This window comes from Esox lucius, chromosome 6 (assembly GCF_011004845.1).
Source record: "Esox lucius isolate fEsoLuc1 chromosome 6, fEsoLuc1.pri, whole genome shotgun sequence".
Classification (NCBI taxonomy): Eukaryota; Metazoa; Chordata; class Actinopteri; order Esociformes; family Esocidae; genus Esox; species Esox lucius.
The window spans coordinates 18,036,082-18,054,682 of NC_047574.1; the positions used below are offsets into that span (position 1 = coordinate 18,036,082).

General features: G+C 40.9%; 1 protein-coding gene across 3 annotated transcripts in view; it reads left to right on the top strand.

The window, feature by feature from the left end:
* The window catches only part of neurl1ab (neuralized E3 ubiquitin protein ligase 1Ab), a 37,245-nt gene extending 18,861 nt beyond the window's left edge, over window positions 1–18,384 (top strand). For all 3 annotated transcript variants that reach the window (XM_020047098.3, XM_010870133.4, XM_020047099.3), the window contains 3 exons: window positions 9,737–10,414; window positions 14,142–14,315; window positions 16,249–18,384. In XM_020047098.3, the coding sequence (XP_019902657.2) occupies window positions 9,737–10,414; window positions 14,142–14,315; window positions 16,249–16,478 (1,082 nt within the window). In that variant the 3' untranslated portion in view covers window positions 16,479–18,384. The remainder of the gene's footprint in view (window positions 1–9,736; window positions 10,415–14,141; window positions 14,316–16,248) is intronic.
* The last annotated feature ends 217 nt before the right edge of the window (window positions 18,385–18,601 follow it).

Sequence of the window (18,601 nt, forward strand, 5' to 3'; positions counted from 1 at the left end):
AGCTTAAAATAAAACTGTTTAGGGTTATTATAACTGATGGATTATTTCTTGTGGATTTTCGATGTTCGCATCCGTGCATGCTTTTTGGGGTTATATTGATCACAACCCTTTGTGCAGTAAAAGAGGAGGGGTTTCCATGATTCTGTCAGTTATCGTCACCTATATTGATAGTTATTGTATCAATGTAATTCATGAATTAAAGAAAAACAAACGTTGTTTTGCCATGAAATGGGCAACAACATTCATGCCTTCTAATCACGTGCCGGCCGAACTAAGCTTGTCTGGTTACTTTTCTTGTTTGTACATGAATGTTGTTGGGATGAATCCTGTGGAACTGTGGCATCCAATCGGTGTCCGGTTGGTGTTGCTGTGTTCTAATTTAGTAAATTAGGTGTTTATCAATCACTGACTTGTTAATCTGTGATAGATAAGGGACATTTGGCGCTAAAGTCTGTTTTGGGGTGTTAGATTATTCACTATCATTAACAAAGCAAGTGAAAAGAGTGGTAGTGGGAAATCAACCAATTCAACTGTAACTATTAACTATAACCAGGCAAACAAATGCTTTTTGTCTACTTTTCCCTGTCTAGTGTGGCGCTAGAGATATATAATAGGTAGCTTATGACTAATACTAGTACTGTAGGTAGCTAGTGTGCTACTCATGGAGAGGTTACTTGAAGGAGAAATATGAGCACCAGATCCACTTTGTAGTCCATATCAGCCCAAGTACTGTATTCTTCCATCACTTGAACATGATACCTATTTTTTAGTTGTCTCCAAAACGTTATCACAACATCATGCCCATTAACATCATGCCCCGTTTTTACATTTCGCTGGACACCATTAAGTATTGTGTTAAACTGACCAATGTTTTTTTAGGTTAATTGGAAAAGTATGTAGTCAATTGGAGTATGCAGGGTTTTCTGCAGTTAAATATTGGATCAAAAAGTACTCCCTATTGAAGCTAATTCATAAGGACCCTTCTCAATCAACGTTTTGGGAAAGACAAAGCTGACCCTCTCCCTTTATCCCAGGCAGTCCCTCTGTTTTTAATGAGAGATACACACTTACTCTGCACAGAGTTGAGGCCCTTGAGTCATGCATACAGTACATGTCACGCATGCACACACACACACACGCACACACACACATTGCACAAAGGCACTTGAGATCACTGACCTTGAATAGGTTACAGCCACGCTCTCAGTAAAACCCGGTGAGCCCCCTAATCCAGCTCCACTATGCCAAGAAATGAATCAGATTCTGTCAGCCAACACACAGCTGCACGCTACATTTTTTTTTTCCTATTAAAGGCATGGATTTTCAGAATGAGCGTGAATGGTTTCCCTTTAAATGCCTTAAGTGGACTTAACTGGACTGCATTCTGTCTTTACTGCTATTGAATGTGGAGCCTTCTAAAAATATGCCATAGTGAATACAATTTGATAGTTAAAAGCATGGTTTCAACTGTCCTGTTTGTGGAAAGATATTATATTTTTTGCTGCAGAAAATAGGAGTACACATATAGGCTGCATCAGACTAATCATGTGTTTTAATGAGAAGGTTCTCCATTTGTTTAATCAGAAGGAAATAGTAATCAGTGGTCCAGACCTAACCCTATTCCTGCATTGGTAAAGGCTCAGTATATTCTCACCATATTGTTTGGAACAATTTGGTAACAAGGAAGGAGACAGCAGTGATTTTGCCTGCACATGACCTTGCACAGGTGTTGAGTCAGACCTCAATGGACAACACGTGACAGCCAGTGAGTCTGTCTTCAGACCAAACAGTCGTAGATCCTAACCAGACTTATTGGCGGCGGTGTGGGTGGAGCTGGATCGGGGTTGTTGGGTGATTTCTGTTTTTCTGCTGCCACAACTGGTACATCCGTTGGTGTTCCCTCTTAGTGATGTTGTCCTGCCACGTGAGATTGAATGATTCTGCCAACTAACAGCTGAGACCTCAATCTCAGGATGGATTTTAGTCTGTGTTAAGTTCCAGGTTATTTTTGACTGCACCAGGCCACCACTCAGTATTGTTGACATCCTTTGGGATGTTGAGGGGTTAGAGGATGCATTGGAGGCCCATGTTGTTAGCGCCGTCTGCAGAGCTAGTGTCATTCAGGCATGACACTCTCCTTTTTTTAGAACGTGAACAATGATGGTGTATTTCAAACTGTTGGGAGCCATGCATTGCTCAAGTGAAATTTAAATATGTATGAGAAAACAAAGGATAACTGATGGGCAAAGTGTTTAAAGGAGCAATATGTGGAATTTCCTCAATGTAATACCAGAAAATGTTCATGATATATCTGCAGCAATATTGGAATGAAAGTGTTGCACAATATTTCTTCCCACAGAAATTATTTTGGGTGCATTAAAGTGTGGGAGGTAGAGCCCTCCCTCACTACTAAGAAGGAACAGCTGCACCTTAACCCTTTTAGTTAGCAGAGAGCCTGAAATGTGTGCCAGTTCCCTGCACAATAGCGTCAGATAGGCTTCATGTAAAACAAAAAAAAATGCAAGAAAGTTTAAACCTCTTTAAATGTTGACGAGCAAGCTTTTGAATCAATCAAGAAACAACAGTAGGTCTGAGAGGAGTTAAGCTCCAACCCCCCAGCGGAAAGAGTAATTATATTTGGATTAAGAATTAGCTTTATTAATGAAGTTTTTGGTCCATGCCAAAACAAAATAGTACATTTGACACAGTATTTGTACCGTTGGAGTACTGTTTCTGCGGTGGGATGTACACTGCCACTGTTTCTGGTGAAAATATTGTGTTACTCCAATGCACACAATGTAGGTGTTAGCAGAAATTACCCACTAAAATAAACTGGTGATAATATCACTAGGCTCTGGTTTTCTCAATCAGGTAGGCTGTGGTCAGAGTCTTTAGGCAGAATCCAGATCAGCAACACAACTAGCTAGACGACCAGGTTGGCTGTGAGCATTGACATCAGGAATCATCAGGAAGCAACTAGACATGCAACACAAACAGGGACAGCAACAGTACGAGTTGTCAGGCCAGGTAGTCCTGAGGCATTCTCCTTGGGCTCAGACCCTCTTGAAGTCCAACAGGACACCAGAGAAATCAGAACCACAGAAAACCAACCTTGGATGGGCACCCAGAAACAAGGCATTTATTTTCGTTTTCACATAATATAATCCTTATACTGTCTGAAGAAGCTAATTTATTGTAGTAATTAAAGCAATAGACTGTGACAGAAGGAATTATCTCCACAGAAGCTAGTGCTCAAATAAGGAAATGGCTTTTAGTACGTTTCTACAATCCTACCTTCTTTTTTTCATGTTTCTTTTCATTCTCTACCAATCTAAATTGAGAGGAATGTCTGATACTAACATGCTGTATTTTAACTGTACTACTCACCCTAAGTGACATGGAATGTAAACTATATGGAGGAACCATTTATTTTATCATCAGGACTTTGATGTGATTAACAGAAAAGGTTTCTTTAGACAATAGTGATACTGTAGTAGTGATAAGACTTTGGTTGTTGTTAGTAGAAACCCTTCACATAGGAAGCAATTATGTCAGTTTATCTCCAATGGGGGTTTAGGTGGCAGGTCTCTTCACTTCAGCCTTTTATCAGTTGGTTTTGCAAACTCCTCCATCCCTCTTTCATCCTCTCTTTAGCTATTTAAAAATAAGGTCAAAGATAAAAGACAAGAGGCCAACTGAAGTAGGAACCTGTAGGAAAATGTGGTAACAGTTAAAGAAATACACAGTTCACATGGATGGGTCCCAAAAGTGATAAAAAATAAGTTGGTTGTGCAAGGCACTTTCCTAATCAAAGTTACTATGTAAGTAATATTGTTTTTAACTATGTGTGTGCTAGTCCACTGATTAGAAGGTGATGTGGCAGATCTCTTTTGATGTAAGATAAACATGATTATCCTTGATGAAGGTCAGGAATCTGCAGTGTTGTTGTCAAAACCACGTGACACAAGACCGATTCAAGACCAAGACCATAGCAAATCGAGTTCAAGTAAAGACCAAGACCGTGGGGGGTCAAGACTGAGTCAGGACCAAGACCAGGGTAATGCCAGTTGGATTCAGTCAGTTTCCCCACTATACTGACACTACTGTTACAATTTCACAAGAACATACATAATGGCTCCTTTACATATTTTTTGGGTTAGTATCAGAAACATATTAAGCCGGTCCGAAACTAAAATGCCTTCTCAATCTCCATATATTCGTCTTTTTAGGCCAGGACATTTTTAATCAGTGTCTTAAAATCCAAACAAAAGTAAATCTATGGTATCCATAATGTGCTGGATAAGTGGTAGTAAAAAAAACACTTCAAATTTTTTTTGGAATTTTTGATAGGCATACAAAGCAATAAATATAAACGTTTCCTAAAGAGAGGAAGACAAACTGTTTAAATGTCACTATTTGTTTTTAATGCAGTATCCCTGAGAATTCCCTAAAAGTAAATGGTGACATTGGCCCTCATTTATCAAAAGTGCGTACACCAAATTTCCAGCGTACACCTGGCGTACACCCAAAACCACGGTGACTTTGAGATTTATCAATATGGACGTTGGCGTACGGCACTCTCAAATCCTACGCCAGCTCAGGAGGTGGTGTACGCACGTTTTGAGTTAGTTCGGGAATGCGCAGGAAAATAAATCCTAACGCACTGACAAACTAAAAGATATGATATATTATGACCCACTGTAAAACAAACAACATAATAATTACAAACTTCAGTGTTTATTTTTGTGCAACATGGACTTCAATGTTTAATTTGTGTGACTTTACCAAAGCATTTGATTTATATGTATTCCTTCAGATGCGAGCCTGTGCGCTTTACATTACGTTTCAGGGTTAGGCCCGGCAGTTGCGCACGGACTGGGTTCAGTAATAAAAGGCTTTTAATGACCAAAATATAATTCAGACTGACAAAATTATAAAAATGACATTCTTCTTTTAAATAATAATAATTGAAATAATAATAATGACGACATTCTTCTAAATAACCATAAACGTCATTAATAATAAATATCATAAAATAATAAGACGAATATTACAAATTGTCATGCAATAATTAATGTGAATGAATGGTACTCCACATCACATCATCATCTTTTATTCCGCTTTTTAAACTGCCAAATAAAACAATTTTATTTCTTTCTACCTCCCTGGTGATCGTCTCAATCTCCACGTCAGAGAAGTTTCTCTTTTTTGCCGTCTTCCGTGTGTCCATGGCATAAAATGAGGGCGTGGGGGAAGCGGAGACTTGAATATATAGGGGCGTGTTATTCTAATGACGAACGTTTTCAGCCGCGGCATTTATCAAGGGCAGGTATTGCGTACACCTGGATTTTAAAGGTACGCACATCTTCATAAATCAGGCGGTGAGAGGAGTGTAAGCAAAATCTTACGCTAACATATACGCCCGTTTCTACGCAAGAATGATAAATGAGGGCCATTGTGTACGTGTACTGTCAGATTGCAAATCCAAAAGGTTAGATAAAACTAAATAGAACCAAATAACATGTTTGGCTGCACTGTCAATAATTGCAGAGGTGCTGTATGTATGATGTTAAACAAGGAAGTAATATAGATTGCAGACAGTGCACATTCAACACATTCAAGTGCGGTGTGGCAAAAACGTGAGTGGTAGTACTAAATCACAACCTATATACAATGCTTCAGTTAGATAAATAGCAAGCAACAGTGTGGGCACCTGTTCACATTATGGAGCAAGATCTAGCTAGACTACAGTTACAGTAAGAGGCCAGCATTCAAATGCTGGAGAACTATTTAATGTTAGCAAGTTAACAAATGTTAGTAAGTTAACGACTGTTAGCAAGTTAACGACTGTTAGCTAGCTAGCGTTTAGCTTATGTCAACTTATCTTTTCTTGTGTTTTCTCTCCAGATGACAATATAAATTGGATGTTGTCCCTGCTGTCTCAGTTATTTTAATTGTGCTTTTTTATTTTTGTTTTTACACAAACATTCTGTGTGTTGCTGGAAGGCAAACCAGGCAATTGCAGACTCCGCCGACATGACTGGATATCTCACACTCCTTCTCTTGCATTTGAATCTACTCGTCTCTTGACCAGTTACAGTGGGGAGAACAAGTATTTGATATACTGCCGATTTTGCAGGTTTTCCTACTTACAAAGCATGTAGAGGTCTGTAATTTTTTTCATAGGTACACTTGAACTGTGAGAGACGGAATTTAAAAAATCCAGAAAATTACAATGTATGATTTTTAAAGAATTAATTTGCATTTTATTGCATGACATAAGTATTTGATCACCTACTAACCAGTAAGAATTCCAGCTCTCACAGACCTGTTAGTTTTTCTTTAAGAAGCCCTCCTGTTCTCCACTCATTTCCTGTATTAACTGCACCTGTTTGAACCCGTTACCTATATAAAAAAAACACCTGTTCACATTCTCAATCAAACAGACTCCAACCTCTCCACAATAGCCAAGACCAGAGAGCTGTGTTAGGACATCAGGGATAAAATTGTAGACCTGCAAAAGGCTGGGATTGGCTACAGGACAATAGGCAAGCAGCTTGGTGAGAAGGCAACAACTGCTGGCGCAATTATTAGAAAATGGAAGAAGTTCAAGATGACGGTCAATCTCCCTCTGTCTGGGGCTCCATGCAAAATCTCACCTCGTGGGGCATCAATGATCATGAGGAAGGTGAGGGATCAGCCCAAAACTACACGGCAGGACCTGGTAAATGACCTGAAGAGAGCTGGGACCACAGTCTCAAAGAAAACCATTAGTAACACACTACAGTGTCATGGATTAAAATCCTGCAGCACACGGAAGATCCCCCTGCTCAAGCCAGCGCATATCCAAGCCCGTCTGAAGTTTGCCAATGACCATCTGGATGATCCAGAGGAGGAATGGGAGAAGGTCATGTGATCTGATGAGACAAAAATAGAGCTTTTTGGTCTAAAATCCACTTGCCGTGTTTGGAGGAAGAAGAAGAAGGATGAGTACAACCCCAAGAACACCATCCCAACCGTGAAGCATGGAGGTGGAAACATCATTCTTTGGGGATGCTTTTCTGCAAAGGGGACAGGACGACTGCACCGTATTGAGGGGAGGATGGATGGGGCCATGTATCGCAAGATCCTTCCCTTAGTAAGAGCATTGAAGATGTGTTGTGGCTGGGTCATCCAGCATGACAACGAACCGAAACACACAGCCAGGGCAACTAAGGAGTTGTTCCGTAAGAAGCATCTCAAGGTCCTGGAGTGGCCTAGCCAGTGTGCAAACCTGGTCAAGAACTACAGGAAACGTATGATCCCTGTAATTGCAAACAAAGTTTCTGTACCAAATATTAAGTTCTACTTTTCTGATGTATCAAATACATATGTCATGCAATAAAATGCAAATTAATTACTTAGAGTCATTTCACAGCTGAATTGGATCAGATAAAAAACTATTGCAAGCATCACTAGAGAAAAAAAGTATTACGAGTATTAAGGCTTTATTTTGAAACAAAAAATTACTTACTTTACTTTTCATGACTAGACTCGGGAAAATATTAGACAAGATCAAGACCGATGATATGTGGCCTTTACTCAGACTTCAAACACTCTTGTACAAGAATGGACTCTGCCTCTTATGTTAATCAACCTTGGCCAATGCCCTTTTTCACTCTTCATCCGAGTACATTCTGGCTAATTTTAGCCCAGGTTTAGAGGGCCAGGTTAATTTTGGCTGTCCCCGGGGATGATTAGATGCAGATCTGTTTTACCAACCCATGGTATATTTTCTTTCTTATGGCTCTTTATGAATGACCTTGTGGGTTTTCCTCAACAGGGTGCAAATTTTGCCCAGGGGAGGCTATTTATAAGTGCACAGTCCAAGGAAAGGTGATATTGTTAGCACTCCAGAATGTTTGTCTTTCTGAGTTGCATATTTCTAACACCCAAATACACTCACCTAAAGGATTATTAGGAACACCTGTTCAATTTCTTATTAATGCAATTATCTAATCAACCAATCACATGGCAGTTGCTTCAATGCATTTAGGGGTGTAGTCCTGGTCAAGACAATCTCCTGAACTCCAAACTGAATGTCAGAATGGGAAAGAAAGGTGATTTAAGCAATTTTGAGCGTGGCATGGTTGTTGGTGCCAGATGGGCCGGTCTGAGTATTTCACAATCTGCTCAGTTACTGGGATTTTCACGCACAACAATTTCTAGGGTTTACAAAGAATGGTGTGAAAAGGGAAAAACATCCAGTATGCGGCAGTCCTGTGGGCGAAAATGCCTTGTTGATACTAGAGGTCAGAGGAGAATGGGCCGACTGATTCAAGCTGATAGAAGAGCAACTTTGACTGAAATAACCACTCGTTACAACCGAGGTATGCAGCAAAGCATTTGTGAAGCCACAACATGCACAACCTTGAGGCGGATGGGATACAACAGCAGAAGACCCCACCGGGTACCACTCATCTCCACTACAAATAGGAAAAAGAGGCTACAATTTGCACAAGCTCACCAAAATTGGACAGTTGAAGACTGGAAGAATGTTGCCTGGTCTGATGAGTCGCTATTTCTGTTGAGACATTCAGATGGTAAAGTCAGAATTTGGCATAAACAGAATGAGAACATGGATCCATCATGCCTTGTTACCACTGTGCAGGCTGGTGGTGTAATGGTGTGGGGTATATTTTCTTGGCACCAATCTCCATCTCCATCTTCCCACAAATCTCCATCAACTGCAAGATGCAATCCTTGCATATGGGCCAACATTTCTAAAGAATGCTTTCAGCACCTTGTTGAATCAATGCCACGTAGAATTAAGGCAGTTCTGAAGGCGAAAGGGGGTCAAACACAGTATTAGTATGGTGTTCCTAATAATTCTTTAGGTGAGTGTACATAGTTCAAAAGGTTACAGCAGAAATATACTGAACATATTGTGATTCATGTAGGAACACAATCACAAATGTTGGTTTTAAACAGTTTAAGCTAAAAAAAAATATCTCTAAAAGATAATACTCTCAGGAATACAGAAGCCAATACCCACCTGCTGTCTAGGACTTGAAACCAATAATACCAGGCCACTCTATCAGACCTTTTTTTTTTACACAGAAGATCATAAAACATTATTGCCTTGTCTTCTAAACTTCCAATATATTTTTTAAGCATTTCAGAGACATTAAACAACACTTACATCGGATTGAAACACTGGCAAAATTACTGATCACACTGATTTTGAATGGAATGACATAGGCCAAATACACATTTTTAAGCATTAGCTACTGCTCTACTAATTTTGCATGGTGTGACCAAAACTGTTTGAGTAAATGGTGTCCAAGTTAAAAACCAAGTTAATGGGGTTAATGGGGTTCTGTGTACAGGGTATGGAATGGCTGTAATGTTTTGTCTCTGGTTTTGTGTATAACTGTCCCATCCAGTCCACAGCTTAGTTTTATGGTCTTTCAGTCAATGTTACGTAAAGTTATTATGTCTGTTTTATTTTGATATCGACATACCCCCCAGCAATGTCCATACCCCCCTTAACCCTTCAATTTCTACAAACCTGCAGTTCCCAGTATTTGTGCATTGATGTTAAAGTTTTAACATCTTAAATGTAAAAGAAAGACAACTGAAAAGAGAAAGAGAAATACCCCGGAATACTAGTATTCTATTGTTTTAAACCAAAATCATTGACTTTAAATGACCAGAAAATGTGAATCAGCTTGTTTCAACATTTGTGCATCCACAGATAGTGAGATGGTGCCTCCGGAGTGTGTGCCTCCTCCCTCGTTGCCAACGCTCCACCAGGCGTCCCCACGGCAGGACCCAGACGATCCCCGCCCCTATCTGACCCTGTGTAACAAAAGCCTCCAACGGCACCCACTCAGCACCTCCTTCTCCGTCCCTCAGAACTCCCTCAACTCCCAGCAGTCCTCCCTGCTTCTCTCTCTCTTTGACAGTGACCTCCACTTACACCCACTCCGAGGCGCCGATGTCAAGGCAGCCGATAAGCGCACTGTGTCTCGAGGCGCGGCGCACGGCTGCGGTAATGAGAGGACCCTGGTGTTCACCAGCCGGCCACTGGGCTGCGGAGAGAGAGTCTTTGTGAACGTGACCAGGACGGGCTCCACGAGTCCCGGGTCGCTCTCCTACGGTGTGACGTCGTGTGACCCGGCCGGGCTTCGGCCCAGTGACCTGCCGCACAACCTGGAGTCCCTGGTCGACCGCAAGGAATTCTGGGTGGTGTGTCGTGTGGGGGCGCCACTGCAGAACGGCGACATCCTGGGTTTTGTGGTGAACGCTGAGGGGGAGGTGTTTCTGAGCCACAACGGGATCAATGCAGGAATGCAGGTGTGTGTCGACAACTCCGGACCTCTGTGGATGTTTTTCGGTCTGCATGGAGCCGTCACACAACTCAGGATCTTAGGTGAGTTCTTGGATGGTTTGTGATGCGGAAAGGTGAAACAGTAAAATGTAATATAAGGTTAATAATGACCAACGTTACCAGCCTGTATATTGAGAGAGCTGCAAAATGACAGATCTACTCAGGCAGAGAGAAAATATGACTGAATATACAGCAACATAAAATAAAAATATTCACTGTCGGAATATACCAGTAAGCCCCAATCATGACTAAACACCTTTCCAAATCGAAATATACAACTATTACTTCCCACTGCAAAGATAAACGCATAAAAAAGTTAATCTTCTAAAAGGCAGATCAAATATTAGCCAGCATAAATGTTAAACACACCTGTTTGAGCAGCTTCGAAAGTCTGTCAACTAAAAATGTGTGTGCAAAGAAGGCAAATGCTAGCTATTTGCTGTCAGTGAAGTGTCTCCAAACCAGTCCCACCAATTGCAAGTCAAATTGTGATTGGTGGATTCTACTTTCCTTTCTAAATGCTGCTCTAATCAAGTTGAATGGAAAGTCCAATGACATGGGCAGGTGCCTTTTGTCCAAATCCTGGTTTTGTCTACTCAGAGACCGCCCTAGAGAAATTCTGATTGGAAATTCTTTACTCTTTGGTATTAAACCTTCTCTTTCCAATTTTAACTGAAGAAATTGAAAAGGAATACCATTAAAATGAAGACAAAAAAGATTAAATCAGAAAAAAAGTGATCAAATAATACTAAATTATATTATCTACCAAATACATATATTTGTATTCACCCTGAGGTCTTGTCAGAAGGTGTACAGCAGAAGGTCCAGACGGGTCCGGACCTGTCATCTCAATCTTTAGGGCACTTCATTAGAACATTCTACAAAATTGTTGGGCGTAGTAAAAGCTTTTAGATTACTCAAAATCTTTCTTTGGCTCTAAAGAGTTTCACACATTAATATACAGTAGGACCTCACACCCACATTCAAATCTATACTCACATTCTTTCTCTACACACACATATGCACACATCCAGCCACACTCTTCACAAATGACAATATGTACTCTCTATCTGGTGCTGACTTTAAGATCATGCCCAGTCTGTACAGACCAAGAAAAGCTTGCCTGGATGGACAGAAAAATACCCTTCCTATATTGAATAGTGCTCCAACTGTTCAGCATTCCGGTGCCAGGCAAAAAGGTGGTTTCAGGAGCACCCTATAATAAATGAACGCTAGAAAGGCATGTGGTAGATAATGGCATGGTGCTGTTGTAAATAGAGAATTTATGACAAGTTGCATGTGTAGTTTAGAGCTGGTGTTTAATTTGGTTTAGAATGATTCTTCTACATTAAGTAAATTTTAAATGCTGAAAGCAAATCTTCAATGTGGTACAGAGAAATAAGGAAATACAAAATTGTATACTTTGCATCTTTGCACTTTATGCAAACATTTATTATTTTAAAATGAAAACAGCTGTGATGCAGAAGGCATCTTGTAATCACATATCCAGCCTTAAACATAGTGTGCCCCTGGCCAAATTGTTAAGGGCAATAGTTCTGTCGTAATTCATTGGAGAGTTCTCCAAACTGAATTTTACAGTTTGGAGTTTTACATTTCCACATTTTGTAAGTCACATAAAATGAGGGAACGGATAAACTGGTTCGATGTTGTGCAGCCTTTTTGTGTGTCCTATCTCTTCCACCATCATCTTCTCTCCTGGTTTGAGGTGGTTATTTCTGTCCTGCGTGGGCCCAGCAGCAGCATGAGACAGCGTCGTTCATCCATCAGGGGGAGTTCTGCTAGCTGCTTATAATGCCCTCTCCAAGCAATGAAGTATAAATATAAAACAATCATGTCTAGTTTTCTGGCCATGCCTTAATCTACGGAATGTTGCAGTGGCTTTACTTCCTCCCTTTTTCTCTCTAGCTCTTTCTTCTCTACTTCCCACTTAACCTTTGCATCCTTTTTCTGTCCGCCACTCCGTCACCTCATTTGAGAGTCCGACTGTGAGACTCCCATTACCCGCTCCGGCAGAGGACAGAGCAGCTGTAACATTTCTGCCCACACACTTGCCACCGTACGCTGTGCGTTGCTGTGGAAACGCACAGCCCTCTCCCCAAGTCGTATTTGTCCACGGTTGGGTGTTTTTGGAGCTGTGAAATGGTCATGGAGTGTGAAGAGACATGTTTTGATTGGTTACTTTTTTTGATTGCACAAGCTCCAAAAGCATTCCACATTACCATTGAAACGTCACGCATGCTGTATATTGTAAATGGGCCCTGGTGTGTCTAGGTGTAACGATGCAAAGATGGTGTACTGGTGTAGAATGGTGAGGCATTGGAAACGTTAGGCGGGGTCACCTTTAGACAAAGAGAGATCTCTTTCATGAAACAGGCTGTTTTTGGGGGGAGCTCGACAATGTCAGTGGGGTGATTATGTGAATGGAGTGCACTTTTAAGGCCGTGGAAATGAATTATTCACTTTGCTCTCCTGTTATTTCCTTGAGCCTACAGTACATTCTGTCTGTATAGTTTGAACAGCAACCTGGCCAGAATATCAACCGGTATTTGCAGAGGCTGCAGGGCTTGTTATGTTTTTTGGTACTGAGTCTCCACTAATAAGGGTGGTCTAACTAAGACATGGGAATACAGGGGAAAGGATAGGGCACTCCATTGTCAAGGCTTTATTGCATTTCAGGTTTAAGTTTCAAAAATGTATTTTTGTTTTCTTTTTCTTTTATTTTGGTGTGGGTGTTGCCGACAAAATGACAGTATGGATCATTTTTGCACGCACAAACATTTTATGCCATGACCGTACCAGTGCAAGATTTCTTTTATTGCAGATAAAAATGGTTTTGTGCCATTCAAGCATTCAAGCCTACAAGGTCTGGATTTGAAACTGTCAGAGCTGTTCTCCTCTTTTGAGAGAGATCCCAGTGTGAGGGCTGCTGCCAAATTGGGCTGCCAGTGCTGCTGTTCACAATAGATGGAGATGGCACTGGACAGATACTGCAGACTTTGTGTAACATGGCCAGGGGGACTGTACTTCATATGTGGGGGTTGGGGAGGCGGGGCTTTTTCTGGCAGGACTACAATACCAAATATATTTTTATAATTAAACCAAAATAGTCCACAAGCTGTTGTTTCCAAAGGTAGCAAGTGAAGTGAAGTGCGCAGAACCTACAGTAGGAAAGGAGGAGGACAGAACCCACTGTTGGATCGGAGGTGTGCAGAACCTACAGTAGGATAGGAGGTGGGCAGAACCTACAGTAGGATAGGAGGTGGGAAGAACCTACAGTAGGATAGGAGGTGGGCAGAACCTACAGTAGGATAGGACGTGGGCAGAACCTACAGTAGGATAGGAGGTGTGCAGAACCAACTGTAGGATAGGAGGTGGGCAGAACCTACAGTAGGATAGGAGGTGGGCAGAACCTACAATAGGATAGGAGGTGGGCAGATCCTGCAGTAGGATAGGAGGTGGGCAGAGCCAAGCACAAGCTAGCAAAATCCTATTCTGTTTTGCATGTTTCTTTAGGAAATCCCTAATCTGTGAAGTGTGTATGTGCAATAACTAACACGTTTCAACAAAAACAAAAATCTCAAGGTCTAACCATGGCGTTAGCTGACACATGGTAACCACACCGTGGACTTCTGCATGTACAACAACAACACCCAGTGTCATGCTTGTGAAAGCCGTATTGTCCGTGTGCGTGAACCTTGACCTTCAGAGGTATTTGTATGTGACGCGCGGTGCTTCTCTGTTTCTGCAGGCTCATCCCTGGATGTGGACCCTCAGGGTCGGTCAACTCCCTGCTCCCCGTGCAGGACCTCCACCACCCCCAGCCTGCACTGCAGCGGCAGCTCCGAGTCCAACCTCATCGCCAACCTTAACACCAACACCAGTCTCAACACCGGCAACCGACCAACGTTTAGCGACTCCACAGGTGAACACAGGCTCGTACCATAGCCAGCTTCTCTCTATCCCCGTGTCAGATATTATCCCTGCATAGTCTTTCAGTCTATTTCTTTTATCTCCTCTCTGTATCCTTCACACCCCTCTCTCTCTCCATGTCTCTGTCTTGCATTTTCCACGGGTTTATGGCAGGAATGTGACTAAACATTCACCAATCCATGACCAGGAAAGGCAACATTAGCTTCAGTAAACGTATGCAGAATATTCTGAGAGTTTCTTTTGACTTGAATAGCCTGGGCAGGTTGTATTTCTATTGCACAATATTACAGCCGTCAAAATGATGAGATCATTTTGGCCTTTCTTTGCCTTTAGGTTTTCTACTATGCTCGCTTACTGAATTGTTTTAACATTTACATTCATCGGAACATACATTGGATCATGAAACCATTCGATTTAGAGTTTTAAGACCTAAGTACTAACTGATTATTTTAAATATTTGAAATTACAGTGAAATATATATATTTTTTCAACTTATTGTTTTGGGAAAGAATTTCCGGCATGAGTGGTCTTCCATAGCAATATTCAATGGTACTTAGCTTGCCTTTTGATCAATACAAAAGCTTGTGTGAGCCTAGCAAAACCAGAGACTCTGTTCAAGAGGCTCTACTGAGCCTGATTAATGTATTTATTTATTAGTTTGTAGCTCCATTTGTTAGGTCTCAGCATTAATATTTGTGACAAGATGCCTTCAGAGAAAAGACCCTGGCTGGCAACTCTGAATTAATTGGTATGTAGCTCCGACTTTGAAAGTAATAGCGAGCTTGTTCCCTTGACTCTTATCTTTCAGAACATGTTACTTACTTGTTTGTAGCTCAAACGGCACAACAGATCAGGGGCGTCAAAAGGGTTTCAGAATATGTGATGCACAGCCCTGAAAAAAAAGTGGCTGAGGGGGTTAGAAATAATAATATGAAAGAAACAGTTAAATTAAGTGTTGTATGCATATTTATGGGTCTGAATCTTTTTTCCTTTGCCTCAATCATATCTGCAATTGTAGGCCATTTTGCAGTACTGAAGACATTATAATGATATTTTTAATAGTCTACCACACAAATTACAGAAATGACAGGGAACTCTGACGTGAGATCTATAAAACAGAAGACTTGTATGCAACCAATAAGAGCACATGCCAATGAGAACAGTGAACCCAGACTGTACAATATTATAATTATAACCTACAAACAGCCCTGAGGATATCAGAAGGGAGTGGCTGTATTTCATTCAGTGGGATTTAAGAAGTGTGTGAGGAGAAAGGTTAGGAGTTGAAATGCCTTTAACTAGGCCCTTCCTCCTGGTCTAAGGTGCATAGCGAACACACATTTTGTAAATATAATAATATTTAAGAACAGTACAGTGCTGTGTAAAATATGTAGTCCACCATTACACTCTTTGCCTGTGTGCTGAATCTTTGTCCATATGACTGCAACGTCCCTATTGCACATCTATACATAACAACAACATGCTAATGGTGAATTGTTTAGATGCCTCCTGCTCAATATTGTTTCGTCCTCTGAACAAGACTGATAATTATGAGCAGTCAACTCAAATAAGCTAACATTTCCCAGCCATATTTGGACTAAATATCCAAATGGAGATTAAAAAAAAACTGAAAAATCTTTATTAAGATAAGGACCCATGTTTGTAGACATTTTGGGGTTATGGGGTTTCAAATATTCCCAGAAGTCAAACCGGGTGCACAGTGGGACAAGAATATATCATTTGGCATTTTAGCAAGACTATATTTAAATAAAAAATGTGATGTAGTCTAGGGCCCTTGAATTAATATAACAGGGTTTTAAAAAGTGTATTGTCAGAAATTGAAAAAGTTTAATCAATACAGTTTCCATTCTATACTCTATGGAAGTTCTCCACCTAACACTAGAACCCACTGTATCATCTTTCAGGTACAACCCTCAGCTTGCCCTTCTCCAGCCTGTCAGAATCCCCTGGCTTCCTGTGGAGTGACGAGTGCACCATATGTTATGAGAACGTCGTGGACACTGTGCTGTATGCCTGTGGCCATATGTGTCTGTGCTACACCTGCGGCCTCAAACTGAAGAAGATGGCCAACTCCTGCTGCCCCATCTGCAGAAGGACAATAAAAGACATTATAAAGATTTATCGGAGCACGTAGGACCAGCCTAGGAGAGGCACACTGCTGGTCATTCATCACAGACGAAGAAACCATTCAAACCTTTCAGTGCATGAAGGGCTGTCCTGTCCCTGTCACCTATGGCTCAGCTACAGTAGGTGGTTGATCAAATAGCATCAGAGAAATCACTGACATTTATTGGTCTGACTGTCTCCATATGGTTAGCGTCACTGAGATTCACTGTTATGCAGTTGGATCACCAAAGATACAATATAAACATGTCGGGTAGACAGGAGTGGCATTTCACCACAAGCTGCCTACTGTTTGTGATGGGCCGTAACTGTACAGTTGGAAGAGGTCATGTTGGCCTTTCCCTGGCCTAGATACTGGATTATATTCAGCCTTCATGGAGTTTAACCAGGAGGTATCTGGCTCACTCACTGCTGAGAGCTCATCATCCATCCCGCGGATGACAGCATCGCTGTTAGGAGGTTTCAGAGCCATGAAGTCAGCGGAGGGGATGTATTGTATAACACAGACATTCGATACCAAGAGAGATGGAGAGTTGTGACTGTAAACCTTTCCATTTGTAGCCCCCCCCAAGACAACTGAAGAAAATACCTGGGTGAAATATACTCACGAATGAACAGGACAGTGTTAATTGTTTGCTTGAAGCGGAAAGTCATACACATTGACATGAAAAAGTTATGGTCTAATCACACTGTGAATAGCAAGGAATTTGTAATTAGCTGTGTGGCTTTGATGTATCCTATTCTCTACAATTACATGCGTTCTCTTACCAGCCACAAAGACCCTACATGGAAGCTTACATTGATGAGATACAGGAGAATGCAGTCAGCCACTCACCATAAAATGAAGGTGGATGTAAATTGATGTGGATAAGGTATGTTCTGGGTGAGGAAGATGTGTGTCTAGACTTATGATTCAGTGTAGGGGCACCTTGTTCCTGTGTGTGTGTGTGTGTGTGTGTGTGTGTGTGTGTGTGTGTGTGTGTGTGTGTGTGTGTGCGCGTGCACATAGTTCAGTGCACAGAAAACCTTAGACAGAAAATACATACCAAAGTTAACTGTCCAAAAGGTTGTAAATTGTCCATACAGTTTCTGGTTAATTTTTGGGTCCTTTCCTGAGTGTAGTGGAAAGGAATCACCTGAATATCCAAAACATAGGAAATTGCTATTGTTATTTAATAATAATGATAGTATTTTCTAATAGCATTCTATCAAAGCCTCATTATAGAGTTAACCAACCTAAAACTTATTTGTAGATTTTATGTTATTCAAATACACTCCTTTGTTTTCCAACCTAATATACTGTCCAAATGATCATGCTATTTTAAACACATGACATGATCATGTCTAAATGTGTTTTTCTGCTACGGGAAGGTTACCTTCTCCCCTTAATTTTGTTTTGGTAAAGGAAACCTTTTCCCCAGGATATTTGCTAGTGAACTGGCTGGTGGAAAAGATTGTGGTTAAAGATAATATATTGGTCTCATTTTGTCTCTTCAGTGAGAAAATCCCTGTATGATTAATGCCTTTATACTATGTGTTTTTACGATTTATTCAGGAAACTGTAAACATCTGTATATTCATACGTGCCAAAGGACACATTACCTAGCTGGTTATTGCTTTAGAGTTATTTCCCTGCAAACTCACTTTTAATTATGTGAAAGCATACCTGGGTCTCTAAGCAAGTCTTCCAGGGAAAATGGTAGTAAACTGCACCAGTAACCAAAAACCTGCTGGGTCAAATGTTTTATCATGTTTTTATTAACAAGGATAAAAGCTGATGGTGAATTCCAAGTTGAAAAATCGTTGTGCCCTTTAAGCTCCTGTAAGTTGCTCTGGGTAAATATCTGCAAAATATCCTTGCATACCGTTTGTATGTTGTTTAATTATCCAATAAAGCCACTGTACCTGTGTCTTGAGATATGAGAGGTGCTCCCAGCTAGAGTTAGTCGGTGGTTGCAATGCTCATCGCAATTAAATGGAATTTAGCAAGTGTGCTAATAACAAACGAATACATATACTATATCCTTTCACTGCTTCCTTGAAATGAACTAGGAAATATTTGTACATATAAACCATATTAAAGAGTATAACACTCACAGTATTGTCATCACCCAATATGGTGTTCAATATCTA